The sequence below is a fragment of the Pleurodeles waltl genome, chromosome 5 (assembly GCF_031143425.1).
Source record: "Pleurodeles waltl isolate 20211129_DDA chromosome 5, aPleWal1.hap1.20221129, whole genome shotgun sequence".
NCBI lineage: Eukaryota > Metazoa > Chordata > Amphibia > Caudata > Salamandridae > Pleurodeles > Pleurodeles waltl.
The window spans coordinates 261,951,629-261,973,354 of NC_090444.1; the positions used below are offsets into that span (position 1 = coordinate 261,951,629).

The window sequence follows — 21,726 nt, forward strand, 5'->3', positions numbered from 1 at the left end:
TGAAAAAACGACCCGGCGCCGGCTCCGCAGCTGAGAAACTACGCTCGCAGGAAACGCGACCGAAGAATCGATGCACGGAGCAGGAGAAACGACGCGCAGTATCGCTGACCGAGGCTGGGAGAGCACAACCTGCGCTGCGGGATTTTCGGATCATTGTGCGGCTGGATTTTCGACTCACGTACCGCCGTGCGGAGTTATTTTTGATGCACACCCGCCCGTGAGGGGTTATTTTTGACGCACACCAGGTACATTTTCACTCTAGCAGCGCTAGTGTGTGTTTAAAACTACTTAAATACTCTTTTTGCATTTTTATAGATAACTTGACTTGTGTATGGTGGATTTTTGTCGTTTTGGTCTTGTTTTGTTCAGATAAATATTTCCTATTTTTCTAAACTGGTGTTGTGTCATTTTGTAGTGTTTTCATTAAGTTACTGTGTGTGTTGGTACAAATACTTTACACCTTGCACTATGAAGTTAAGCCTACTGCTCTGCTAAGCTACAAAGGAGGTAAGCAGAGGTTAGCTGAGGGTGATTCTCTTTTACCCTGACTAGAGTGAGGGTCCTTGCTTGAACAGGGGGGTAACCTGACTGTCAACCAAAGACCCCATTTCTAACAGTTCTCATTTTACGATCCAGTTGCTTGCAGTGCTGTTTCACCACCTTGAGTTCCTGTGTGTACCAACTGACCTGTGGTCAGGCTCTTGCAGTTGGGTTGCACCTTTTGGGGCAAGGATTTCAGCACAAGTGGTGATCCAGCTGTTGAGGTTCTTGATGGATTCTCAGCAAGTTACTTGTGCCGGTGCATTGAGAAGGTGGAAGTCTCTCCTCTTTAGTGATCCTATTCCAGCTGTGATGGGCTGGTCTGGTGGTGGTAGGTCTGTGGTGGTGCGGGTGGTATGCTAAATCTGATGAGGGCATGGCGTGTCCAGGTCATATTTGCTGGTTTGTTTACTGTGATGTTGTTCACTGAGGAGAAAATGAACAAAGGAAGTAGATCAATTGACCATATATAAAATTTGTATATGGTTAATCCCTGTTGATTCAGAATTTGACATTATAACTAATTTTTTTAATGGTTTTCATGAACTTCCATTTATGGGCTTGACCTACTTTCTTTGTACATATTGTATATACTTACGTTTTTCCCTTTTAGTTTGTTTACTTTGTTTTGGCGCACTGGTTTTCACTATTGACTGTACTGCCACTTGGAGCACTGTTTTTGTTTAACAGATCAGTCTCTGTATACAAATGCGCTTAAAAATATATACCATGTTCAAGCATCTACAGCTGCATCTATTAATTATTCTTGACAATATTGTCATGGCATTGTACTAAAAAAATTCTTGTGAATCCCATGACCATATAAATAGCATTCACTTGATGATTTTCCTGGCAGAACACTTGTTTAAGTTTTGATTCTATTACTCTTTTTGTCTGGATTACAGTGTGCCCCACTGTGCATGCGTTCAAGTGAATTGAGTCAACAGGATGGACATTGCTGGTGATTCCGGTAGGGTGTATCCTGGGGACAGATGCTTGAGGGGAGCGGAATGCTGAATGGATGTTATTTTGAGTTCGGGAGGCTCTACCCACCCACAGGTATGTGGTAATGACCATAGAGTCAGATGGGAGATAACAGGAGATACTGCAGGAGCTGCTAACAAGAGGGCTGTATCCTAGAGGGAAACTGCTTGTGAGTTAGCCTGGCCTGTGCCAGCATAATGGAGACAGCATGTTTGGCATCCAATTCATCCTCACTGTAGAGATGGAAAGGTTCTCAGGGGGGCTCTTTCGAGCTTCTGCTAAGAGTTCTTCATATCTGTTTAACTCCTTGAATAGGAGACGGCTCCCTGTTATGGGCAGAACAGAAGTTGGCAATGTCACCACAATGGAAGAAGAGTGGGCACTGAATCTTTTATTCCACAGAAAGGGCAGCAAGGACAGTATCTACGTAGAGATGTATCACCCAGGTCCTCATTATGCTTTTAACAGATGATATTAGAAATTAAACAAATGATTGATAAATCAATAGCGGGGGCTGTTGCTAATCTAGATAAACTGAATCGATTTATCATAACACTGGAAAAAACTTAAATGCAGTTGAAAGTACCACTAGACAACAGCTAGATTCTTAGAGCTGGCCTCTGAAATTAGAAAGACTAAAGGGTGGAATAGCATGCGTGTGAAAGTGGCGGGCAATACTGAATGGTTAGTAAACAAATGAGAGTGACCGATCTACAGACCCTCTGACTCCCAACAGATGTTGAGAAGTTTGAGTTCAAAGGCTTTGTAGATCACTTGCTGGAGGAGCAGTACTCTTTGTCATGGGAGTACATCCAGCTCGTTGGCACAGAGTACCATTGCACTGAACCACAGAATCGGAGGTCCCGATGAACAGTGCTCTCCTGCTCTGGATCTTGTGCTTCACTGCTCAGACTGGGAGTGGGATCTGTGCATGTTCTCCACTCTGCTGTGCAATACAGCTGGGTAGAGAACATGCAAAGTGTGAATGTCTGTTTGGCTGGCCAAACAAACATGCGCACCTTGTGCAGCAAAAGTCCTCCTCCGGTCCCCTCCCTCCAGCCCAGCCCCACCCCGCCCCTTACTCCCACGAAAAATAGAATGATTATAACATTGTGTTATTATCATTTTACTTTTCCTTTCCCCAAAATTCAGTGAGGTGACGGTCCTCCGCCATAGTGGAGGAGCCGCCCCTGAGGCTAACTCTACACTGAAAGAAGGGCGGAGCAGCAGAGGGAAAGTAGATCAGAGAGACAGACTACATTGAGACAGCAGGATCATTTGAGCTTCCAGGAGCCGAGCTGCTTTGTGTTGTATGCACACTGCCATCCACTTCAGGAACTGTGAATGAACATGGGGATCAGGGCCAAGCTTTTGTCCCCTGGTGCTCTTAAAAGCAAATCAGTGGTCAGTGGTATACCTTCACTGACACATTAGGTTAAGTGGATTGTAACAATTGATTTCTCCATCTTCTTGTTCAAGCAACGTATTTGTCATGTGTGCCTAACCATATTTCTATTAAATTATTGTAATTAAGTTTCACTAACTTACATAATACCTCCTCATGATAACCCTTTTTGCTAACCTCTAATCCTTTCCTTTTTGTACATATCTATCTTAATTTTAAGAAAGTATTTCTTTCACAAACATGTCATTGTTTTATTTCAAATAATTTAAGTTTCATCACTCATGTATTTATATTGTGTTAAATGTAATGTTATTAAATTGTTTGTATTATAATATTTTAGTGAGTTTATGATATCCTAAGCTAAAATATGCATGAGAGCTACTCTCACCTTTTCTTTCCTTTTTATAAACAAAATCACCAGAATAATTACAGTTTCTAAAGAAACTCCAAAGCTCAACACTTCTTGTTTTCAGAAAAATGATGAACTTTAAAAAAAAACTTTAATTCACATACAACCAGCTATTTTTTGGTACTGTGCTGTTTGTTGACGAAGTAGTGGTACTAGATGCAATAAAAGCCACAAAGAAAATTCTGACAAGGTATTGATTGGAAGGACATTCCATAATCCCTTTGTCACTTGGCAATAAACTCAGAAAATTCCTTTGTCAGCTGCTAGAGCAGATATTTTACTTTCTGTACCTTTTATTGCAAATTGGTGTCTCATGCAGTCCTCAGTTGCATTATACAGACTTGGGAGTCTTCTTCCTTGCCCTAACTGGACAATGCCAGCAAAGTCCTAAAGGCGAGTGTTATCCCACCTTTATCTAGTGTTCTACAAAAAATGTTTCCTAGCCAATTCCTTTGTTATACCATCTTTTGTGTTTTTTGCTATCTCACTAGAGATTGCTCCAGCTGGCTGTCAAAAGACAACATTGTATGCAATACTTCACATAGCCAATCCTTGCCCAAGATTAGATTGCTTGTATGTCAATCTCAACTCCCTTGCTTTCAGTCACGCCTCACGGGAGGGAAAAGGGGTGGCACGGCGCGTGGTGGTGGGGGGACAAAAAATAATAATTAAAAAAACTACCAGCTGTGCCACCCCACTCCGATACGCTCCTCTCCTCCTCTGCGGGCACAGGCTCCCAGCCTGCCCTGCGTCCAATCCTATTGCTGCTTTCATGCTGCTGGCAGCATGAAAGCAGTGTTAGGATTGGACGGAGTGCCCTGGCTGGGCGCTCCAAGGCAGAGTGGGAGTCTTTGCCTGTTCTCTCCAACCCGGCAACATAGTTTATTATGGTTTTACTGTAACAGTTTTGCAGCTGCTACTACTGGCAGGGAGTGATGCTACCCCACCATAGCGGAGGGAGCCTCCCCTGCTTTTTTTTATGAGTTGCTTTCCTCGCTATCTGTGTTTGACCCGCCCACAGGAGCTTTTTGGCTTCACTGTTGGTAGATTTGTCATTTGTCCTGCTCCATCCTAACATTCCAAAACAGGTCAGCTTAAACAACAGTTTGCTGACTTTCAGTGCCACCTAGTGGTCACTAGGAAGACTGCATTAGTAATGTGGAAACTACAATAGCATGAGCTTGGAGACATTGAAGATTAATGGCGAAAATTGTGTGACCACTGGCAAGAGTTAGGAATGTGTATTGATGCTTCCCCGCCACCATGGGAGGTGTGATTTGGATGAACTTGACTACTATTGTATTGACATGCAAAACGGCAAATGAAATAATAGTAACTACCGTTGTGACTTTAATTGAAAAAGGATTGTCCTGACATTGTCCAGTTGGTTGGGAATGTCCGACCCTATATAGTGCTTTAGAGTAGTAATGTATAATGTACTGTACATCACCATTAAGCATCTGAATATTCCATTACTATTTAGCACTTCCTTTAAAACCTACCGTTCTCATAAAAAAAGTTTTGGAAATAATGCGGTAAAATTAACCGTTAGTTCACATTTAATTTTTACAAAATCGGGTTTGTCATCCTCCATATTATCATTTTACAATATGTTTGACTCCTTGATGCAAAATGACCCCGATATTGAGTTACAGTACTCCTGAGAACGGTTCAACGTCGTTTGTATTACACGAGGTCAGCTAACAGTTATTATGGAAAAAGCAAGGACTGGAAACATAGAGTCGGCTCGCAAGATTGTGCCGTGATTTAGAATTATAGAACTCCTGGGTTACTACTGAAATCCAAGAATACCAAGAGGGACCGTCTAATTGCTTCCTCGTGCTACTCCACAGCCTGCAGCCTGAACCTTCTGAGCATCTGGCAGCGCGTGTAGTCTCTGACTCATTATGTCTCCGTTGCAGTTTATGGTGAAAGAAGGTGTCTTTCCCACGTTCACGCTTTGTCTCTTTCTTCGATGTTTATTATTTCACCGGGACAGTTTCCATTTCCCTCTTAAATGCACACGTCGGGTAACCCATCCGAGTGACAAGTTTGCCACCCTAGCCTCGCATTGCGCATTTGTATTTTTCTCTCACAGTTAGGGTTTCGCGCGCCATGAATAATTCACTAGACTGAGAGCCGCAGTCGGGCACTGTGTGCGGCTGTCGCGGGAACATTGAGTGAGTTCTCCGCTTGACAGCTGTTAGTCATCACTGACAGATCCTCCACATGTGCTTCGCATCTACCTAGGTCAGCAAACAATTTTCCCAAAGAAAGCCATTCAGCGGTTCACCCTTCTCCAGATGTGCCCCATAAGTGTACACCACTGCCAGGCAGCGGCAGCAGGCTAATTTTGGGACTCCTAACTTTCACCAACTTTTTCCTGCCTCCCACGCTAGAAGAGGGATTGCAGGAGTTAAGTTTTTTTTTTGGGCTAGTCTCACTTTTTCCCCCTACTGTGGTTTCCTTAGTGACGCGGCGATGACCAATGGAATCGCCGCTCCCCCCTCCGCCCCCTCTCCTGTACTGTACCGGGCAATGCACGGGAGCGACGAGAGGTAAGTCTGCTGCGCCCCGAAACTTAAGCGCTTTTTAAAGTGATTGGGGGGCGGTGGGGAGGGGGGTGAAACCGCAGAGGCAGCGTTTCACAGTTAACGTTGATGAAATCCGTGTAATTCTTTCCTCGTAGTTATCCATTTCTGGCCCGGCAATCTTGTCTTTCCCAGCTGGCTCAGCTGCAGTAACAGAGGCGCGCTTTGACACGGGGCTTGGAGCATAAGCGAACAAAACCAGAGGTGTGTGTGTGGTGGAGGCCGGGGTAGTGGTGGGCGCTTTAGGAAGTGAGGAGAGTGTAGTCGCGTCTCTTCAGATGTCAAAATCGTAGCAGCAAACTGTCTCCTTCAGTCTCAAAAGCTCTGTCATGAGTTGTTTTGGGTGACTGGACCGTTCTTACTTATGTGTTATCTTTTAAAGGGGTATATTGTGCGGATTGTACGGTTCGAACTCTCATAGCGGGACAAGATCAGAAAATTCAGCTATAACCTGTGCATTCACATGTCTCAATTTCATTGATTATGGAGTGCCGTATTCCTTTTATGGGTGCCGCACCTTCGGATCTACCCCACACCCCGAAAGCTAGACATCTCTTTAGATTCAGGGTTTGCATTTTGGATTTTGTACAGAGTACTGCTGGGCTTGTGATTGCTGCTGATGTTTGGCTGTGCGGCCAGGCACTGCTGCTTCTTTCACCTGCTCTGGGGTGCCTTTTGAAAACTATTCGTCCCCTCATGCCCTCCCCGCCACCTGCGCGCGCCGTCACACCCAGGCATTAAACGGTAGCACGTGCTCCCGTCACCGCAGCCCCCGCCCGACGCCTACACCCCGCTGCTGCGTTTGCAGCAGTGAGGAGTCTTCATGGGGCGGCTGACGCCTCCCAGTTAATTACCTTTTCCACAAATACTACATTCATGTTGTTAGCCATTATAAATTAGTCAAAATCAAGGTATGTTTTCAAAATACGGGACACTTCCTATCTGCGCGACTACGGCTTCTCAACCTGTGTTTCTTCAAATAATAAGCGATTTATCAACATTGTGTTTGTGAGTCATGTTCAGAATGTGGAGAGCGAGCCAGGCACCCATTTGGTTGCTACCTCGGGGGAATTCGGGAAACAATGTAGCCAAATGGGACTTCCATACTTCAATTTTCAATTAATTTGGTCATCTGTCCTTTCATCCTTCCACCCTTCCTTTCTCCATCCATCCACCCTCCCCTCATTCCCTCCATCCTTCCCTTCCTTCGATTCTCCCTTGTATTACGTCCCCCCCCCCCCCCGCCCCCCATCACACTAGTCCCCTGCAAAGGCATGTACGGTATTGACTTGTTTGACGAGAAGTGTCTCAATAGTCCAATGAGCCTTAACTACTTGTTTGCTACTCGCGCTAACCAGCGGCTCCACCACCATTCAAGCTGCTAATGTGGGGGTCTAATGACCCTCCCCCGCCCGGGTTTGTACATTATGCATAGATTTGGAATTACAAGTAGGTCCGTGCTTTTTACACGTCTCCGCATTTCGTATGGCTCTGTGAATTTGAGTGTATTTCGCACAGTTGTTTGCGTTTTCTCATACCTTTGTGCATTTCACGGACATGTGAATTAAGTAAGTGTGCGGCTCTAATTAATAGAGGTCTGTGCATTGAATGACTCAGTCTCTATTTCATTTTTGTCTGTATAATTTTCATAGATTTCTGCATTTTGTATACTGCCATTCCTAGTGCCCTATGGAATTCCTATATACTGCGGTTTCTGTAGTGGTTTGTTTATCATACATGGCTCTTTTTCTCTCTGACTCCCTATACATGGCCTTAAATTACACTCTTGGTAGAGGCACGCTTTGTAATGAGGAAATGGCATAATTACTTGTAATATTGAACTGTACACAAGTAGTAATGCTACATTGCCTCCGGTGTAAGGGCTTCCCTTATGGACCTCCCCGCGGGAGAAGAGCCCTGACGCCTGCGTGGTGTGCTGACAGGTATCCACGTGCCTATGTACACGCTCAAAGGGGAAAGTTTGTTTTATGGTGACTGGTCCCTCACACAGTTTGGAAACACTCCAGATTCGCTTCCACCTCTGTTTTTCTTGAATTCTTGGACTTGCAGCTCTGCATTTATAATCCAAAAACAAAGTTCCGGACTGCACAGAAAACTAAAAGTCTAATCAAGTTACTCACGCTTAACCTAAAGTAGTTTGAGAGTTATGGGGTATGGATGCACACACTTATTTGATGTTTGTGAAAGGACCGGCATTTTTGCGGCCAAGGCGATTCTTTTATGTTCAGCGATTTCGCAGAGATAGCTGCATGTGACCTGGTTACAGCCTCCCCTGCTCCTGTATTGACTACGAACTAATTCAAGCCCAAGTCATTTGTCGGACATTATTAGATGGTCATAGTCAACAAGATGCAGCAGCTGTGACATTGTCATTTTCCACTCTTTCGTTTCATATTGGCCATTCCCCAGGTTACATTTGGTCCTGATGAGACCCTTACATCCATAATAAGGGTCGAAGCGTCGTCGACAGCTTACAAGACAGACCTCTTGTTCTTCCTTTGTGGCGAGTTATGAACTGAGTTATTTACATAATTGGTTAAAAAACCAGAAAGGCTGTCTGGATTTTCATAGATACACCCACTAAACGATGTCAAGAAATTTTAATGCACTGTTTTGATTTTCTTCTGGTGGTGTTTTTGTTTTGCACTTGGGGAGCACACATTTCTTTTTCTAAATGATTCAAAAACTGTTTTTATAACAAGCAGGTCTCTTTGAAACTGATTAATAAATATTTAGAGCATATCAATTACTGGTAGTATTAGGGATTTCTGTCAAAAACTATCCAGAAGCGAGAAGTTTGAGGTTGATTCATTCTTTGGCAAAACAATGATTTGCTTATTTTAATTTTTTTTTCTTCAATTGAGTTTCACATGAATGTATGCTCTCTTTTTGTCACACTTTTTATATGACATAAAATACCACCAACTGTACAGCCAGCGGATACTGCAAGTTACCTTGTTTCTCTTTGTGCTTATGGAATTGTAATATCCTCGTGAGAAATGACTTATGCTGTGCTTATAATCTGTAGGTGTTTCACTTTTGAACCCCCCTGGTTTGGCCCTCAGTTGTGATATGAGCACAGCTAACAAAGTGTAACCACTACTTACTAGATTTCAACTTAGAGTAATATCTCATTGACCATCACTGTAAGATTGCTACTATAAGTCTGGCCGGACTTGAGCCAGGAAGCTTACTGGCCACCAAATGGTGTGTATGCAAAATACCTCACATAATATCAAAGTGCATAAGGACTGCACAGTTACACATTCTTCAGTTAGCCAACTAAGAAGCAGAACATCATTTTCTCATAGTCCTGAAATGCCTTTGTGGTCTAGAAACTTTCATTAGATTGCCAGGCATTTTAAAGTTAGCCACATTGTTGTTAAGATACTAAATTTATGAAAATGTTGTCGTAAGTCACGTCTGAATTTGGCCCCATTGGTCAATGATGTTCACAAACATCGGCTGAGACCCTCGGACCTCACATCAGTAATGGGGTGCTTTTAGGCGTAGTTGTGACGGTGGGAACACACCACTCTTTGCAGCACTGTTCATTATTGTTTTGATGTTATCATTGCTCCCTTGAAGTTGTGAACTGAGGGATCCAGCACTCCCTTGGCTGGGCGTGGAGGTGCTTCTGAGCAGTTGACCTTGTGTGCCCTGTGGCAGTGTATCTCCACTGTATCTTCACCTATGAGCACACACTCAAAGACACTTTCCTCTTGCCTTGCGGGCCTGTGATGTTGTTGCTGTTGTGTTTGCTGGTTGCTACCTTAATCCAATGTTTACAAACACTTAGGTCTGCAATCACCTTCAAGTGATTTGCAGTATCCAGTTTTAGTGGAGACGTTGTAGAATCCTCCATTTCGGCTAACTCTGTCTATAGAGGTTCACATACAATAGCTGCTTCTGAAAATTGGACCAGTGGTGCATTAACAAAGGCATGGGAACTGTGATGCTGCATGCAGTGGGGGCGGGGTCAGCGAGTGCAGGGGGCAGGATCAACGGTGAGGTAAAAAAAATATTTATATTCTGTGAGAATTTTTGGTCTTCCACCCTCAGGTAGCTATATAAGAAATAGTGCACAGCTTATATGAGAAATAAATAAATCAGTTAAGGTACTCAGTGGCAAATGCACTATAGTACATTATGAAACCTCTATTAGTTAATGCACTGCAGAGGGGTGGGTGTAACCAGAGAGCCACAGAAATAAATCTTGGTGCAGTGGAGAATAGTGACTTGTGTATTTTAGTGCTATAAGGTCCCCAGCCTGTAGCAGAAAGCATTGTAAATATGTAAATCATTATTTTCAACTTAAATTATACACAATATAAGATAGACTGCTGCAAAAATGTTAAAGGTGAAATTGTGCTTCGAAAATATAGATTTTAGTAAAACCCAGACTACCCAGACTGTATGCATTTTTTTGTTTATATAGATGTCCGTTAAAAGTAAGCACTTTACAGTTGAGCTGGTAACTCCCTTGCACTACCACTCAAAAGGATAAAAGCCCTCATTAAAACATTCAATCAATCAATCAATCAATCATTAAATTTATAAAGCGCGCTATGTACCCCTTAGGGTTTCGAGGTGCTTGGGGGAGGGGGGGGGGGGTAGCTGCTATCGTTCGAAGAGCCATGTCTTGAGGAGTCTCCTAAAGGTGAGGAGGTCCTGGGTCTGGCGTAGTGAGGTCGGGAGTGAGTTCCAGGTCTTGGCGGCGAGGTAGGAGAAGGATCTGCCGCCAGAGGTCTTGCACTGGATTCGGAGGACGATGGCGAGGGCAAGGTTGGCAGAGCGTAGTTGGCGTGAGGGAACGTAGAAGTTGAGTCTGGTGTTCAGGTAGGTGGGTCCGGTGTCGTGTAGTGCCTTGTGTGCGTGGGTGAGGAGTTTAAAGGTGATCCTCTTGTCCACGGGGAGCCAGTGGAGGTCCTTCAGGTGGTGGGAGATGTGACATCGGCGGGGTATGTCGAGGATCAGGCGGGCGGATGCGTTCTGGATGCGTTGAAGTCGTTTGATGTCTTTTGTTGGGATGCCTGTGTAGAGTGCGTTGCCGTAGTCGAGTCTGCTACTGACGAGGGCTTGGGTCACCATCTTTCTGGTTCCTGTTGGAATCCACTTGAAGATCCTGCGGAGCATGCGGAGGGTGTTAAAACAGGAAGAGGAGACAGCGTTGACCTGTTTGGACATGGTGAGAGCGGAGTCGAGGATGAAGCCGAGGTTTCGTGCGTGGCTGGCTGGGGTGGGTGGGGGGCCCAGGGCGGCTGGCCACCAAGAGTCGTTCCAGGCCGAGGGGGTGCGACCGAGGATGAGGACTTCCGTCTTGTCGGAGTTAAGTTTCAGGCGGCTGTTGCTCATCCATTCGGCGATGGATTTCAGTCCCTCGTGGAGGTTGGCTTTGGCGGTGAGAGGATCTTTGGTCAGGGAGAGGACGAGCTGGGTGTCGTCGACCTAGGAGAGGATGCTGAGGTTGTGCTGGCGGGCCAGTTTGGCAGGCCAGTTGTGCGAGGGGGGGCCATGTAGATGTTGAACAGCGTTGGGCTTAGTGAGGAGTCTTGGGGGACGCCGCAGATGAGGTTGGTGGCTTCGGAGTGGAAGGGTGAGAGTCGGACTCTCTGGGTTCTGTCGGAGAGAAAAGAGGAGATCCAGTTGAGGGCTTTGTCTTGGATACCGGCTTCGTGGAGGCGATTTAGTAGGGTGCGGTGGCAGACCGCGTCGAAGGCAGCGGAGAGGTCTAGGAGGATAAGGGCATAGGTTTCGCCGTTGTCCATTTGTTGTCTGATGTCATCTGTGGCGGCGAGGAGTGCAGTCTCTGTGCTGTGGTTGCGCCTGAAACCGGATTGGGAAGGGTCTAGGATGGAGTTGTCTTCGAGGAAGTGGGAGAGCTGTGCGTTGATGATCTTCTCGATGACTTTCGCTGGGAAAGGGAGGAGGGCGATCGGATGGAAGTTTTTGAGGTTGTTGAGGTCAGCCTTAGGTTTCTTGAGGAGGGGTTGGATTTCTGCGTGCTTCCAGCTGTCCGGGAAGGTAGCGGTGTTGAAGGAAAGGTTGATGATCTTGCGGAGTTTGGGGGCGATGGTGACATCGGCTTTGTTGAAAACGTGATGTGGGCAGGGGTCAGAGGGAGATCCTGAGTGGATGGAGTTCATGGTCTTTAGGGTTTCGGCGTCGTCTACTTGGGTCCAGGTGGTGATGCGGTCGGCGTGGGAGGAGTTGTTGGGGGTGGGGTCTGGCGGAGGTGTGGTGTTGAAGCTGTCGTGGATGGCTGCGATTTTCTGGTAGAAGAAGGTGCAGTATTGGGGGTAAATGCTGCCTACCGCCTCGGCGACGGGCTCCAAAAGACCGTCGCCTCTGCTAACAGCCGTCTGCCAAATACTGACCACAGCCGGATTTCCAGCACAAGAAGGGCAGAAATCCGGATGTGGCCATGCTGGCAGATGGCATTAAGGTGGCACTGCTACCACCAGCAGCGCCACACCAGTAGAACGCCGCCAGCTGTATTATGTCAAATAATACAGCCTGGTGGTGTTCTGCTGGCGGGCATTGCCTGCGGGCGTTGCTGGTGGTTGCAGCGTCTGTGCCGTCCCCTTCCGGAAGACCCCCTGGATTCAGGTAAGTCGGGTTTCTGACAGGGGAGGGGGTGGGGGGTGTTGTGTGTGCATGAATGTGTGAGTGTGTGAGTGAATGCAAATGTATGTGTAGTGTTGTTTGCATGCATGTATGCATGTGTGAGAATGCATGTATGAATGGATATGTGAATGCATGTCTGTGTCAGTGTGAATGTAGTACGGATGTGTGCATGAATGAATGGGTGCATGGTGTGAGTGAGTGTGTGTATGCATGGTGCGTGTCTGTATGTTTGTGTGTAGGGGGGCAGGGGCATTGGAATGGGGGAGCATGGATGGAGGGGATGAGGGGCATCTATATAGTGTTTGGGGGAGTGGGGGCCTCCTATCAGTGACAGGGAAGGAATTCTTATCATGGCAGTCGGAGTGGTACATTGGCGGGTTGGCTGCCAACCCGCCAATGTCATAATGTGGCGGTATGTACTGCCAGCCTGTTAGCAGTACCACCGCCACATTACCACAGACCAACGGGGTCAAAATGACCCCCTAAATCTTTGTCATCACAAAGCTTCAAGTGATTCCATCAGTTAAAGCCTGTATGACTCTTGAGCACCCTTTACATTTGCAGATTACCCAGTTGTGCACATTTGCATTTCTTTCAGTCAAGCAGGCACCCTGACAAGAAAGCTTGTTTATTGTTTAGCTGTCTCCTTGCCTTCGGTTTTACAGCACAGGAGGCTACTTGAATGATACTTCAGCTGAATTTTAGCTGTCGGAATTAACCATCCTGGAATGGTTGTCTTTTTACAAAAAGTAGGGGATAAGTTTTTTCATAAAGTAAAAAAGTATGGGCACATCGTGCCCTTCCGATCCTGCCCACTTCGACCACTGACCTGGACACTTTATCCATGCTGCGTTGCATTTTTGTTTGGAATTTCTGCTTACAGGTTTTTCTATGTACGCTCCAAAGTTCACAATCATTAGTGTTTTGCAGCCACTAGAGCTTTGTGAATGTTCAAACTTTGTGATTGTAACATAGTATATGTGGCCATGGGCCTGGTTTTAAAGCTGTATTGTGCTTACAACTGCTCTGCTTGTCTTAAGTGCTCCTTGTCGAACCTGTCAATCCCATAGTGAGAGGTTCACTGTACTATTACTTTCCATTGCTTAATGCATTTTGGTGGTGTGTAGTATTGTGTTTTTGACACTATCTGTTTATTTATACACCTATATTCACTAGAATCTTTATAAAGGATATATTATAATTTATCTTTGCACAGAACTGTATGATTAAAAAACAAATTCTCCTAAAATAGCTATCATTAAAGTGAAGTTATAGTAACAAAATAAAACTTTAAAGGTCTGCAAATTGAGTAGTTATGATTAGCAACACACACCATGACTTTTGCCCTCTCCATGCCAACAATATCATGCACCCCAGATGCAAAGCTAAGGCTGGCACTGTACCTCTCAGAATCTGTTTAGGGGGGGTCACAGGACTCAGGGGGGGCTACTTAGCCCCAGCGTGGTGGACAAGGTCATTTGCTGCTGGTGTCTTTGGGCCTGCCCTAGTATGGCTGCGTAAGCTGGGCATCTCAGGATAGTAAAGGAGAGCATTCACAGGTTTCCCAGGAAAGTAGTGTGAAGGGGTAAGTGCACAGAACTCAAACCTCAAACAAAAGACACCGTAAGTTAATGCCCAGCTGAGTACTTATCTTTTTGGAAAAGAAACTACTTTAATTTTACAGCAAAACTCAGTACTGCACATTTCAATCTTCCATTATACAGAGTTGTTGTATGCTGTGCTAATCATTAGGTACAACACTCATCTGCAGTCCCCAGTAATCATCTTCCCTCTCTCTGAGCCCAGGTTTCCTGCTATTACCTTTATGTATTCTATGCTATAGGCAGGTCCACTGAAATAATGCGATTGTGCAGCAGCAGTGATTTTCACATACTTTTAGATTTGTCGCATTTGCCACACAATCCATCACTTGCTGCGTAATCTGCAGATTTCAACAAAAAAATAGTTTCTGACTCAAATGGTTCAAAAATTACTAAAAATGCAATGACGTGTTGCTGCATAGTGGAAGGACCTTTGCAAAGCTGGAATGGTCACCTTTCTGTTGCTTATTGCTATTTTTTGGTCAAATTGGTACAGATGAGATGCAACCACTGCCCACACAGTGTTCACAAGTAAAAAAAAAGCCAAACTAATGAAGTTATACTATTACAAAATGTGTCACATTACTGCGCATAATTTGCCTTTTCTTGTTGCATAATTTACTCAGCTATAGGCATGGACGAGGCTCAGGTGGACATTGCTCAGAGTTCTAATGAATTCTCAATAGGAAACGCCATTCAAAGTTTTAGGATGGCTTTTTGTAGCACAAAGTCTCAAGCAGGTGCAGTGACCGAACCTGCATGCATCTCAGAATCTCTCTCATTTCCAGCCAGAGTTAGGCCTGCTGTTACCTGATGTTGCTTGGTGGGGGTCCGGATTATGCAGGAGGAGCAGAGGCTGTTCCTGCCCGTATGCAGTGATGGCTGTCCATAGGATGATCTCCTATGCACATGGGTGCCGATATGTGGAAACGCTCTTTGATTTTCAGCCAGTTTCTGGATATCAATCCAGATACGAGCTAATATATGATGAATCGAAACAACAGTTTAACAATGAATAGTAAACATACAGACTACAGAGATTACCCTAAGTTAGGGACAAAACATGCTGTCTGAGTCTTTTTGTAAAGGAATATTGACAAGATATACAAATAAAGACATTGAAAGGACCCTATGTTTAGACATTCCATTTCTTTGTGAACTGTTTTTTATTTTGACTAACTTTCTTGAAGAGATCGAACAAACCCTTATATTTGGAGGCTTATGAAACACTTGGGGAATATTGATTGCCCTCCTGCTTTGGAGTTTTCTAGTTTAATAATGTTAGACTTGGCATCCTTGGCGTGGTCTCCCCTAACTTTTTGCCTCTACTTCCCAGGTTGTTTCTTTGTGCTTGACTCTGTTTTTGCTGTTTTTGGTACTCTGGGCACTTTACCACTGCTGACCAGTGCTAAAGTGCAAGTGCTCCCTATGTGAAATTGTATGTGTGATTGGCTTTTCCATGATTGGCATATTTGATTTACTAGTAAGTCTCTAGTAAAGTGCACTGGAGGTGCCCGGGGCCTGTAAAACAAATGCTAACAACTCAGCCTTCCCAGACGCTTTTCTAGATACAGTCTCAAACCTTAATACATTATACTCAAACCTATGCATTCTTGGGGACCTAAATATTTGGTTTGACAAAACTAATATGCCCCATCCAAAAGCTATCACCACTGGCCTAGTCGCATTGAACCTACATCAGATTGTACACAATCCCACACACATTGCTGGACACATCCTAGATGTAATTTTTGCTAAGCCTGAACTAGTTACCGCTCATAGCATCACGCCAATCATATGGTCAGACCATTTGATAACTTTCCAACATAAAACACCACAAATCAACACACCCCACAACTACGTACATACATGCACCTATCAACCATGAAGCAAACTCAATTTTGATGACTTAGAAACACAACTAACAGCCAACACAGATCTAGATACAATTAATTCTGTTCCAAAACTTTGAGTGGCTACAGGGAGCTTTTGATATCCTAATACCACTCAGAAAAACTAAAGAGGACAAAAGAAAAACAACACCTTGGAGAAAGATAAAGCAACAAATCAGAAGGGTGCAGCGGACGTGGCTCAAAACAAACAACATTTAAGGCAAACTGCAGCTACACAAACCTAACAGAATATATAATTCATCAATCAAAAAAGCTAAAAAAAACGATACTACTCAGACAGAATCCAAAATGCGAAATCTGCAACCAAAGAGAATTTCAAAAACCTAAATGCATGTAAGGAAGTCATCCCACTACTCAAGATTTCACAAACAAACTGGCAACTCATTACACAACTAAGGCAGACACATTGGACTCCTATTTAAAACAGAAGAAAACCATCAGCACCAACCCTTTTCCTAAAATCCCCTCTAAGAATAAACCAACCCAACCTCTACACTCCTTCAAACAACTATCACAAGGTGAATTCATGGATTTGGTCAAAGACAGCAGGCCTTCTGGTTGCCCTTCTGACCCTTGTCCACCAAACATCTTCAAGAACATTCTTTTTTCTACTTCTGCTGCCACACCTGTAAGAAGAATCATCAACAACTCTTTAGCTACAGGAACCTTTTCTGAAGACCTGAAAAAGGCATACATATGTCCATTATTAAAGAAAACAAACCTAGACCCACAGGATCCCAACAACTATAGACCAATCACAAATAGACCTGGGCAAACTGATAGAAAGAGCAGCATTCGCCCAGATGTCACAATTCATTGAAGGCAATTCCATACTTTCAGACTACCAAACTCGATTCCGCCCAAAATACAATTATATTTTGACAGTTTGCGCCGCTTTTGTGTCAGAAAATGACGCAAATGCGGCACTAAAAAAGTATAAATACGGGCCTTAGAGGCTTTCAACCTGGCTGGAACAGTGGCACATCCACTGGTGTTAGTGAGACTGATATGGTGGTTTCCTCTCGCGGGAAGTGGGGAGCGACAGGTAGTGGCACTACCGGTAGTCCATTACAGGACTAGGTTACATCTAAGTGGGAGGTGAAATCATTCATTTCTCTTTTGTCATCAGTCTCAGTGCAGATGTCAAAGGCACAGAAAGGTGCCAAAGCCTGTAAATCTGCCCATATCAGCTCTTCAAAGCCAACAAGCTCATCACCTTCAGGGGATAGCTTTATTGTTTCAGGAAGTCACACTCCCTCACTAGCCCTATTTACTGATCCTCTTTCAGAGAAAGGAACACTGGAGCCATCTTTATCTTCAGTTATGCAGCTGCTCCAGGCTCAGGGGCTAGAAGCTCAGCAACACTATGCCCGGGTCAGGGCATATAATACATCAATTCAGCAAGCCTTGTTAGAAGTCAGTGGTAAAGTAACTGCTCTCGCCACGGATGTTCTGGACCTACATCAGAGAGTCTCGACCATGGAAGACTCAGGCTCTACGACTGAGAAAAGTGGAAGGTCGCGGTCATCATGTGGGGTATGTTCAGTCCAAGACTGAAGACCTGGAAAATATGTCAAAGAAGAAGCAATCTACAGGTTTTTAGGGTCCCAGAAGGGAAGGAAGGGGATGACTGGAGGCAGTACATTGTGCAACTGTTCAGGAGGGCTTTCCCGGATTTATCAGACTGGGACTTTCACTTCTTAATCCAGCGGGCATATTGGTTGCCTCTGAGTGTTTACCAGAGAAGCTCTCCAGGGCTAATTCCAGTTCTACTGCTCCGAGACCGATTCTCATCTATATTGGCAACTATCTGTTAAGACAGGCAATATATTTGAAAGCCCACCCTTCCCTCCCTGTTCTTGTGGACTCTATCTTCATTTTTGTTCAGTCAGACCTGTGTAAATCCACTAAGGATAGAAGATGGAAGCTTTGCCAACAATTAGATCCTTTCAGGGCTCCATGGGCCCTAGCTTTTTTGCAGGAGCCTGCTAGACTGAAAGTTATTAAGGGTGGCCGAACAAGGATTTGCTTTACAGAGCAAGAAACTGTGCAACTTTTAAGTAGTATGAAAAGCTCTAGACTCTAAATAGTTTAGAAGGTCATTAGAAAACGGGGGAAGAATTGTTCTCTTTTTGTAGTAGCACTTCAATGCTGTTTTTTTCCTTTTTTTTTTGGATGGCAGACTGTCAGTTGGCAGCAAGTGAAGGGTTTGGGGGGGGGGGCTCTCCTGACTGTCTGCTCCCAACGACAGCTGAAAGGGATGGGAAGATGTCTCCCTGTTAGGTACAGGGTTGGTCGGGTTGGCAGAGGGGGCTTTTGAGGGGGGTGGGTTGAGGGGTGTTGTGAATATGAACTGCATTTTGTAGGATTGGGGGAAAAGGTCTGATCGGCTTAGTTTTTCATATAGAATTTGGGTGTTTACAGCTTATAATGAGTAGTGGTGCGAGTATGTGTGCATTCAATATGGTTCCTTGGTTGGTGGTAGATAAGGGCGGTCTATGGGTACTGTTTTTTGAACATCCTTAAGTGCATGTGCTGGAATGTGTCAGGTCTCAACTCCTCAAGTGTCGACTAGTCCGAGAGGCGATTAAAATGTATTCCCCGCATTTGGTGGCACTCAGAGAAACTCACTTGGCGTATAAGGATTGTTCTTTACTAGCACAGCTGGGGATAGAAATATTATCTGTACTTCCCAATCTGCCTCCATTTGAGGGGTTACTATTTTGGCAGCAGCCAAGAACATCACAGTCAAGGCTCTTAAAATAATGGCGGAATATGGGGGGGAGATGGGCAGCCGTACAGCTAATGATATAAGTCAGAAATATGTTATTTGTTTGATAAATGGACCAAACATAGATGACCTGGAGGTTTTTAATCGACTTGCCATAGAACTGCTGGTGTGGCCTGGGAACTACATATTATGGAGGATTTTAAATGTGTTGTGGATTATAGTATTGATTCAGCTAATCAGTCTGCTATGCCTCACATGGTTAAAACTAGAGCGGTGATTCGGGAACTGGCTCATCTTCACAGGCTTTCGGACATTTGGCGGGCAATTCATCCAAACTCCCTGTGGTTTACTTTTTTCTCGTCTCCTCACAAAGAGGACTCTCAGATAGACATGCTTTTTGGCAGGGGGATTTTGGTTCAAGATATGGATATAGAGGTCTGCCCTAGAATCACCTCAGATCATAATCCTGTAGTACTTTCATTTAAATGTGAGGGAATGAAAAGTGAGAAGTGTCAGTTCACCTTTCCTCAGTATCTCCTGAATAACATTGAATACTGCAAGTTCGTTAGGTATTCCCTTACCGAAGTTCTTGGGATCAACATATGTACAGCCTCTCCTCCGGTGGTATGGGATATTATGAAGGCTTATATCCGGGGATCACGGAGCAGTTTATCCTTAGTGCTAACTCTACTACTTTAAGGGAGCTCAGGCTGTTGGGGGATGAAATTATCCAGCTGGAGACCATGCATGCCAGGGCTATCAGCAGTAGGGGCACCAGTACATTTGAGGAGCAGGAGCTCCAATTAAAATGGACCCATAAACAGTCCCTTTTGGGGTCCCTGTTCACTTTCTGTTTTGCCTTCTTGGGGAACCTTCTCATTTTACGTGGCATGCTTTGTATTCATCACTCTCATGCCTAATGACAAAGTTTCTTTCTTTTTTTGTCCTCTGTATTTACTATGACCGACTCAGACCAATAAAATACATTAAAAAAATAATTTTATATGTTGACGTTAAAAGTAGAAGAAAATCAAAATAATTCCGAAGCACTATTAACTTAATTTTTTATTAAATCTTCAGTTAATTTATAAATATTAAATTAAAAAATATTTTTCTGAAGTTTAAATTAAAAATAGATCAAAACGTAAGTGGAAAGATGTATTTTTTAATATGCAATAATAATTATTAAAACTGATGAACAGAATTAATTAAAAGTAATTTAATGATACTTTAATAGGAATGAATGTTGCATTATTGTATAAATTCAAAAAAGTTTGTTAAAATATTTTATTATTAAATATGTTTTATTTTAAGGTCCTTTAACATTAAATTATATTTATTTATATTTGCAACTATTTAAAACAATTTAATATAATTTATCATTGTTTCCCAGTGGGTTTTATGCTAAGCGCCTACCTTCTTTATGTTCTGTTAGAAACTGTTTCAGTGCCAGTAGTTGCCATGTGTAATGCTGGACTTACTTCAGCTCTGAGCTGGAGTAATTTACTACTGTGTTGAGTCCCTTTTTGGATGTAGTATCTTTAGAAGTGCAGTTTTTGAAAAGCAATGGGTTTACTCATTTGTGGGAGCGAGGGTGGATGTCCCTCCATAAACCCCTCCCCAACACTCCTTAAACCCCTCCCATTTAGTAGTAAGGATGCTCCTTTTTACAACCACTACTCTGGTCCCTCCCACATTTACTACTTAATGGTAAACGTATATGTAAGAAGATTTCCCCATAGAAAATATAAGAGCGGTGTAGATTTTCACTTGTTGTTTTGGACATGGAATTATATAGTACTTTAGTAGTACTATGATAGTACTACTGAAGCACTTCAAAATGCAAATTGAGGCTAGACTACCATTATTTGGACACATTTGCATTTGTCCAGCTATGTTTTCTAAAGTTGTACCAATTGCTGCCCTCTTTGCTGCAATCACAGTGGCTTCGTAAATATAAAGGGCCTGATTTATATATTGGAGGCGAACCCTGTCAGTAAGAGGCAGTAAAAAAACTTTTTAAAAAGGATCCCGTCCCCAAGGAGGTCTCCCATGGCGAGGGGGATATTGCTTTTTTATTTTCAAAAATAAAAACCTTTTGTGGTTTTGTTTGTGAGAATAAAAAAAGTATTGAAACTTTGCTGTACAGCTCATCGTGCTTGATGGAGTCATATAGCAGAGTTCCAATACATTTACAAGAACTGCCCTGATGGTGGTCCCTGTGAATGGTAGAAATGTCCATTGGGCTGACGGGCATTTCTAAATTTGGCAGTTGGTTATTCTGTCATGGTGTCTGAATAATTTAGTCTATCATCCTGATGGAGTATAACCCATCTGCCAAATTATAAATAAGCTCCTAAATTTCTGTAAAATCTCTCTTTGACTGGGTTAACATGAGCGAGTGTCACAGCTCCAGAGTGCTCAGTCTTGTTACTGTAGCTGTTGGAAAAAGGAATCCAGTCTTGCTGGGATTAGAAGCAGCAGTCTGGAGAGTATATACATTGCTTTTGTGGTTCCTGCTACGCTGGAATTATTACATTTAGGTGCCATTGCCTGAAACAGGCAGTTGACTAGCAGCATAGCGCAGGTACCAGGGGATGAATCACTTTGTTCTGATCAACCATTGATGTCTGCCTTTTATTCCCAAGTGACACTGTCTTCCTCACAAAGTGCACCTTCATGAGTGATGCAAAATCCGGAGTCGAGCTAATGAAATGAAACAATACAACATGAAAATTCCAGTAGGGATTGTACCACCAGTACACAGGAAAGTAAGAAAGAAAGGGCAAGCCTTCTCTGTTAATGAGCTGAGGATGCCGAACACCGCTCCTAATGGCAGCAGCTCAGCACCAACTCTTTTCACTTCGGTAAAAAGCTGAAGAAATGCCTCTTCAAGGAGCCCCT

At 43.9% G+C, this 21,726-nt stretch overlaps 1 protein-coding gene across 2 annotated transcripts in view; it reads left to right on the forward strand.

Moving 5' to 3' along the window:
* The first annotated feature begins 5,544 nt into the window (after nucleotides 1-5,544).
* PLEKHH2 (pleckstrin homology, MyTH4 and FERM domain containing H2) overlaps nucleotides 5,545-21,726 on the forward strand; it is an 812,518-nt gene continuing 796,336 nt past the window's right edge. For both annotated transcript variants that reach the window (XM_069233993.1, XM_069233994.1), the window contains exon 1: nucleotides 5,545-5,896. In XM_069233993.1, the coding sequence (XP_069090094.1) occupies nucleotides 5,820-5,896 (77 nt within the window). In that variant the 5' untranslated portion in view covers nucleotides 5,545-5,819. The remainder of the gene's footprint in view (nucleotides 5,897-21,726) is intronic.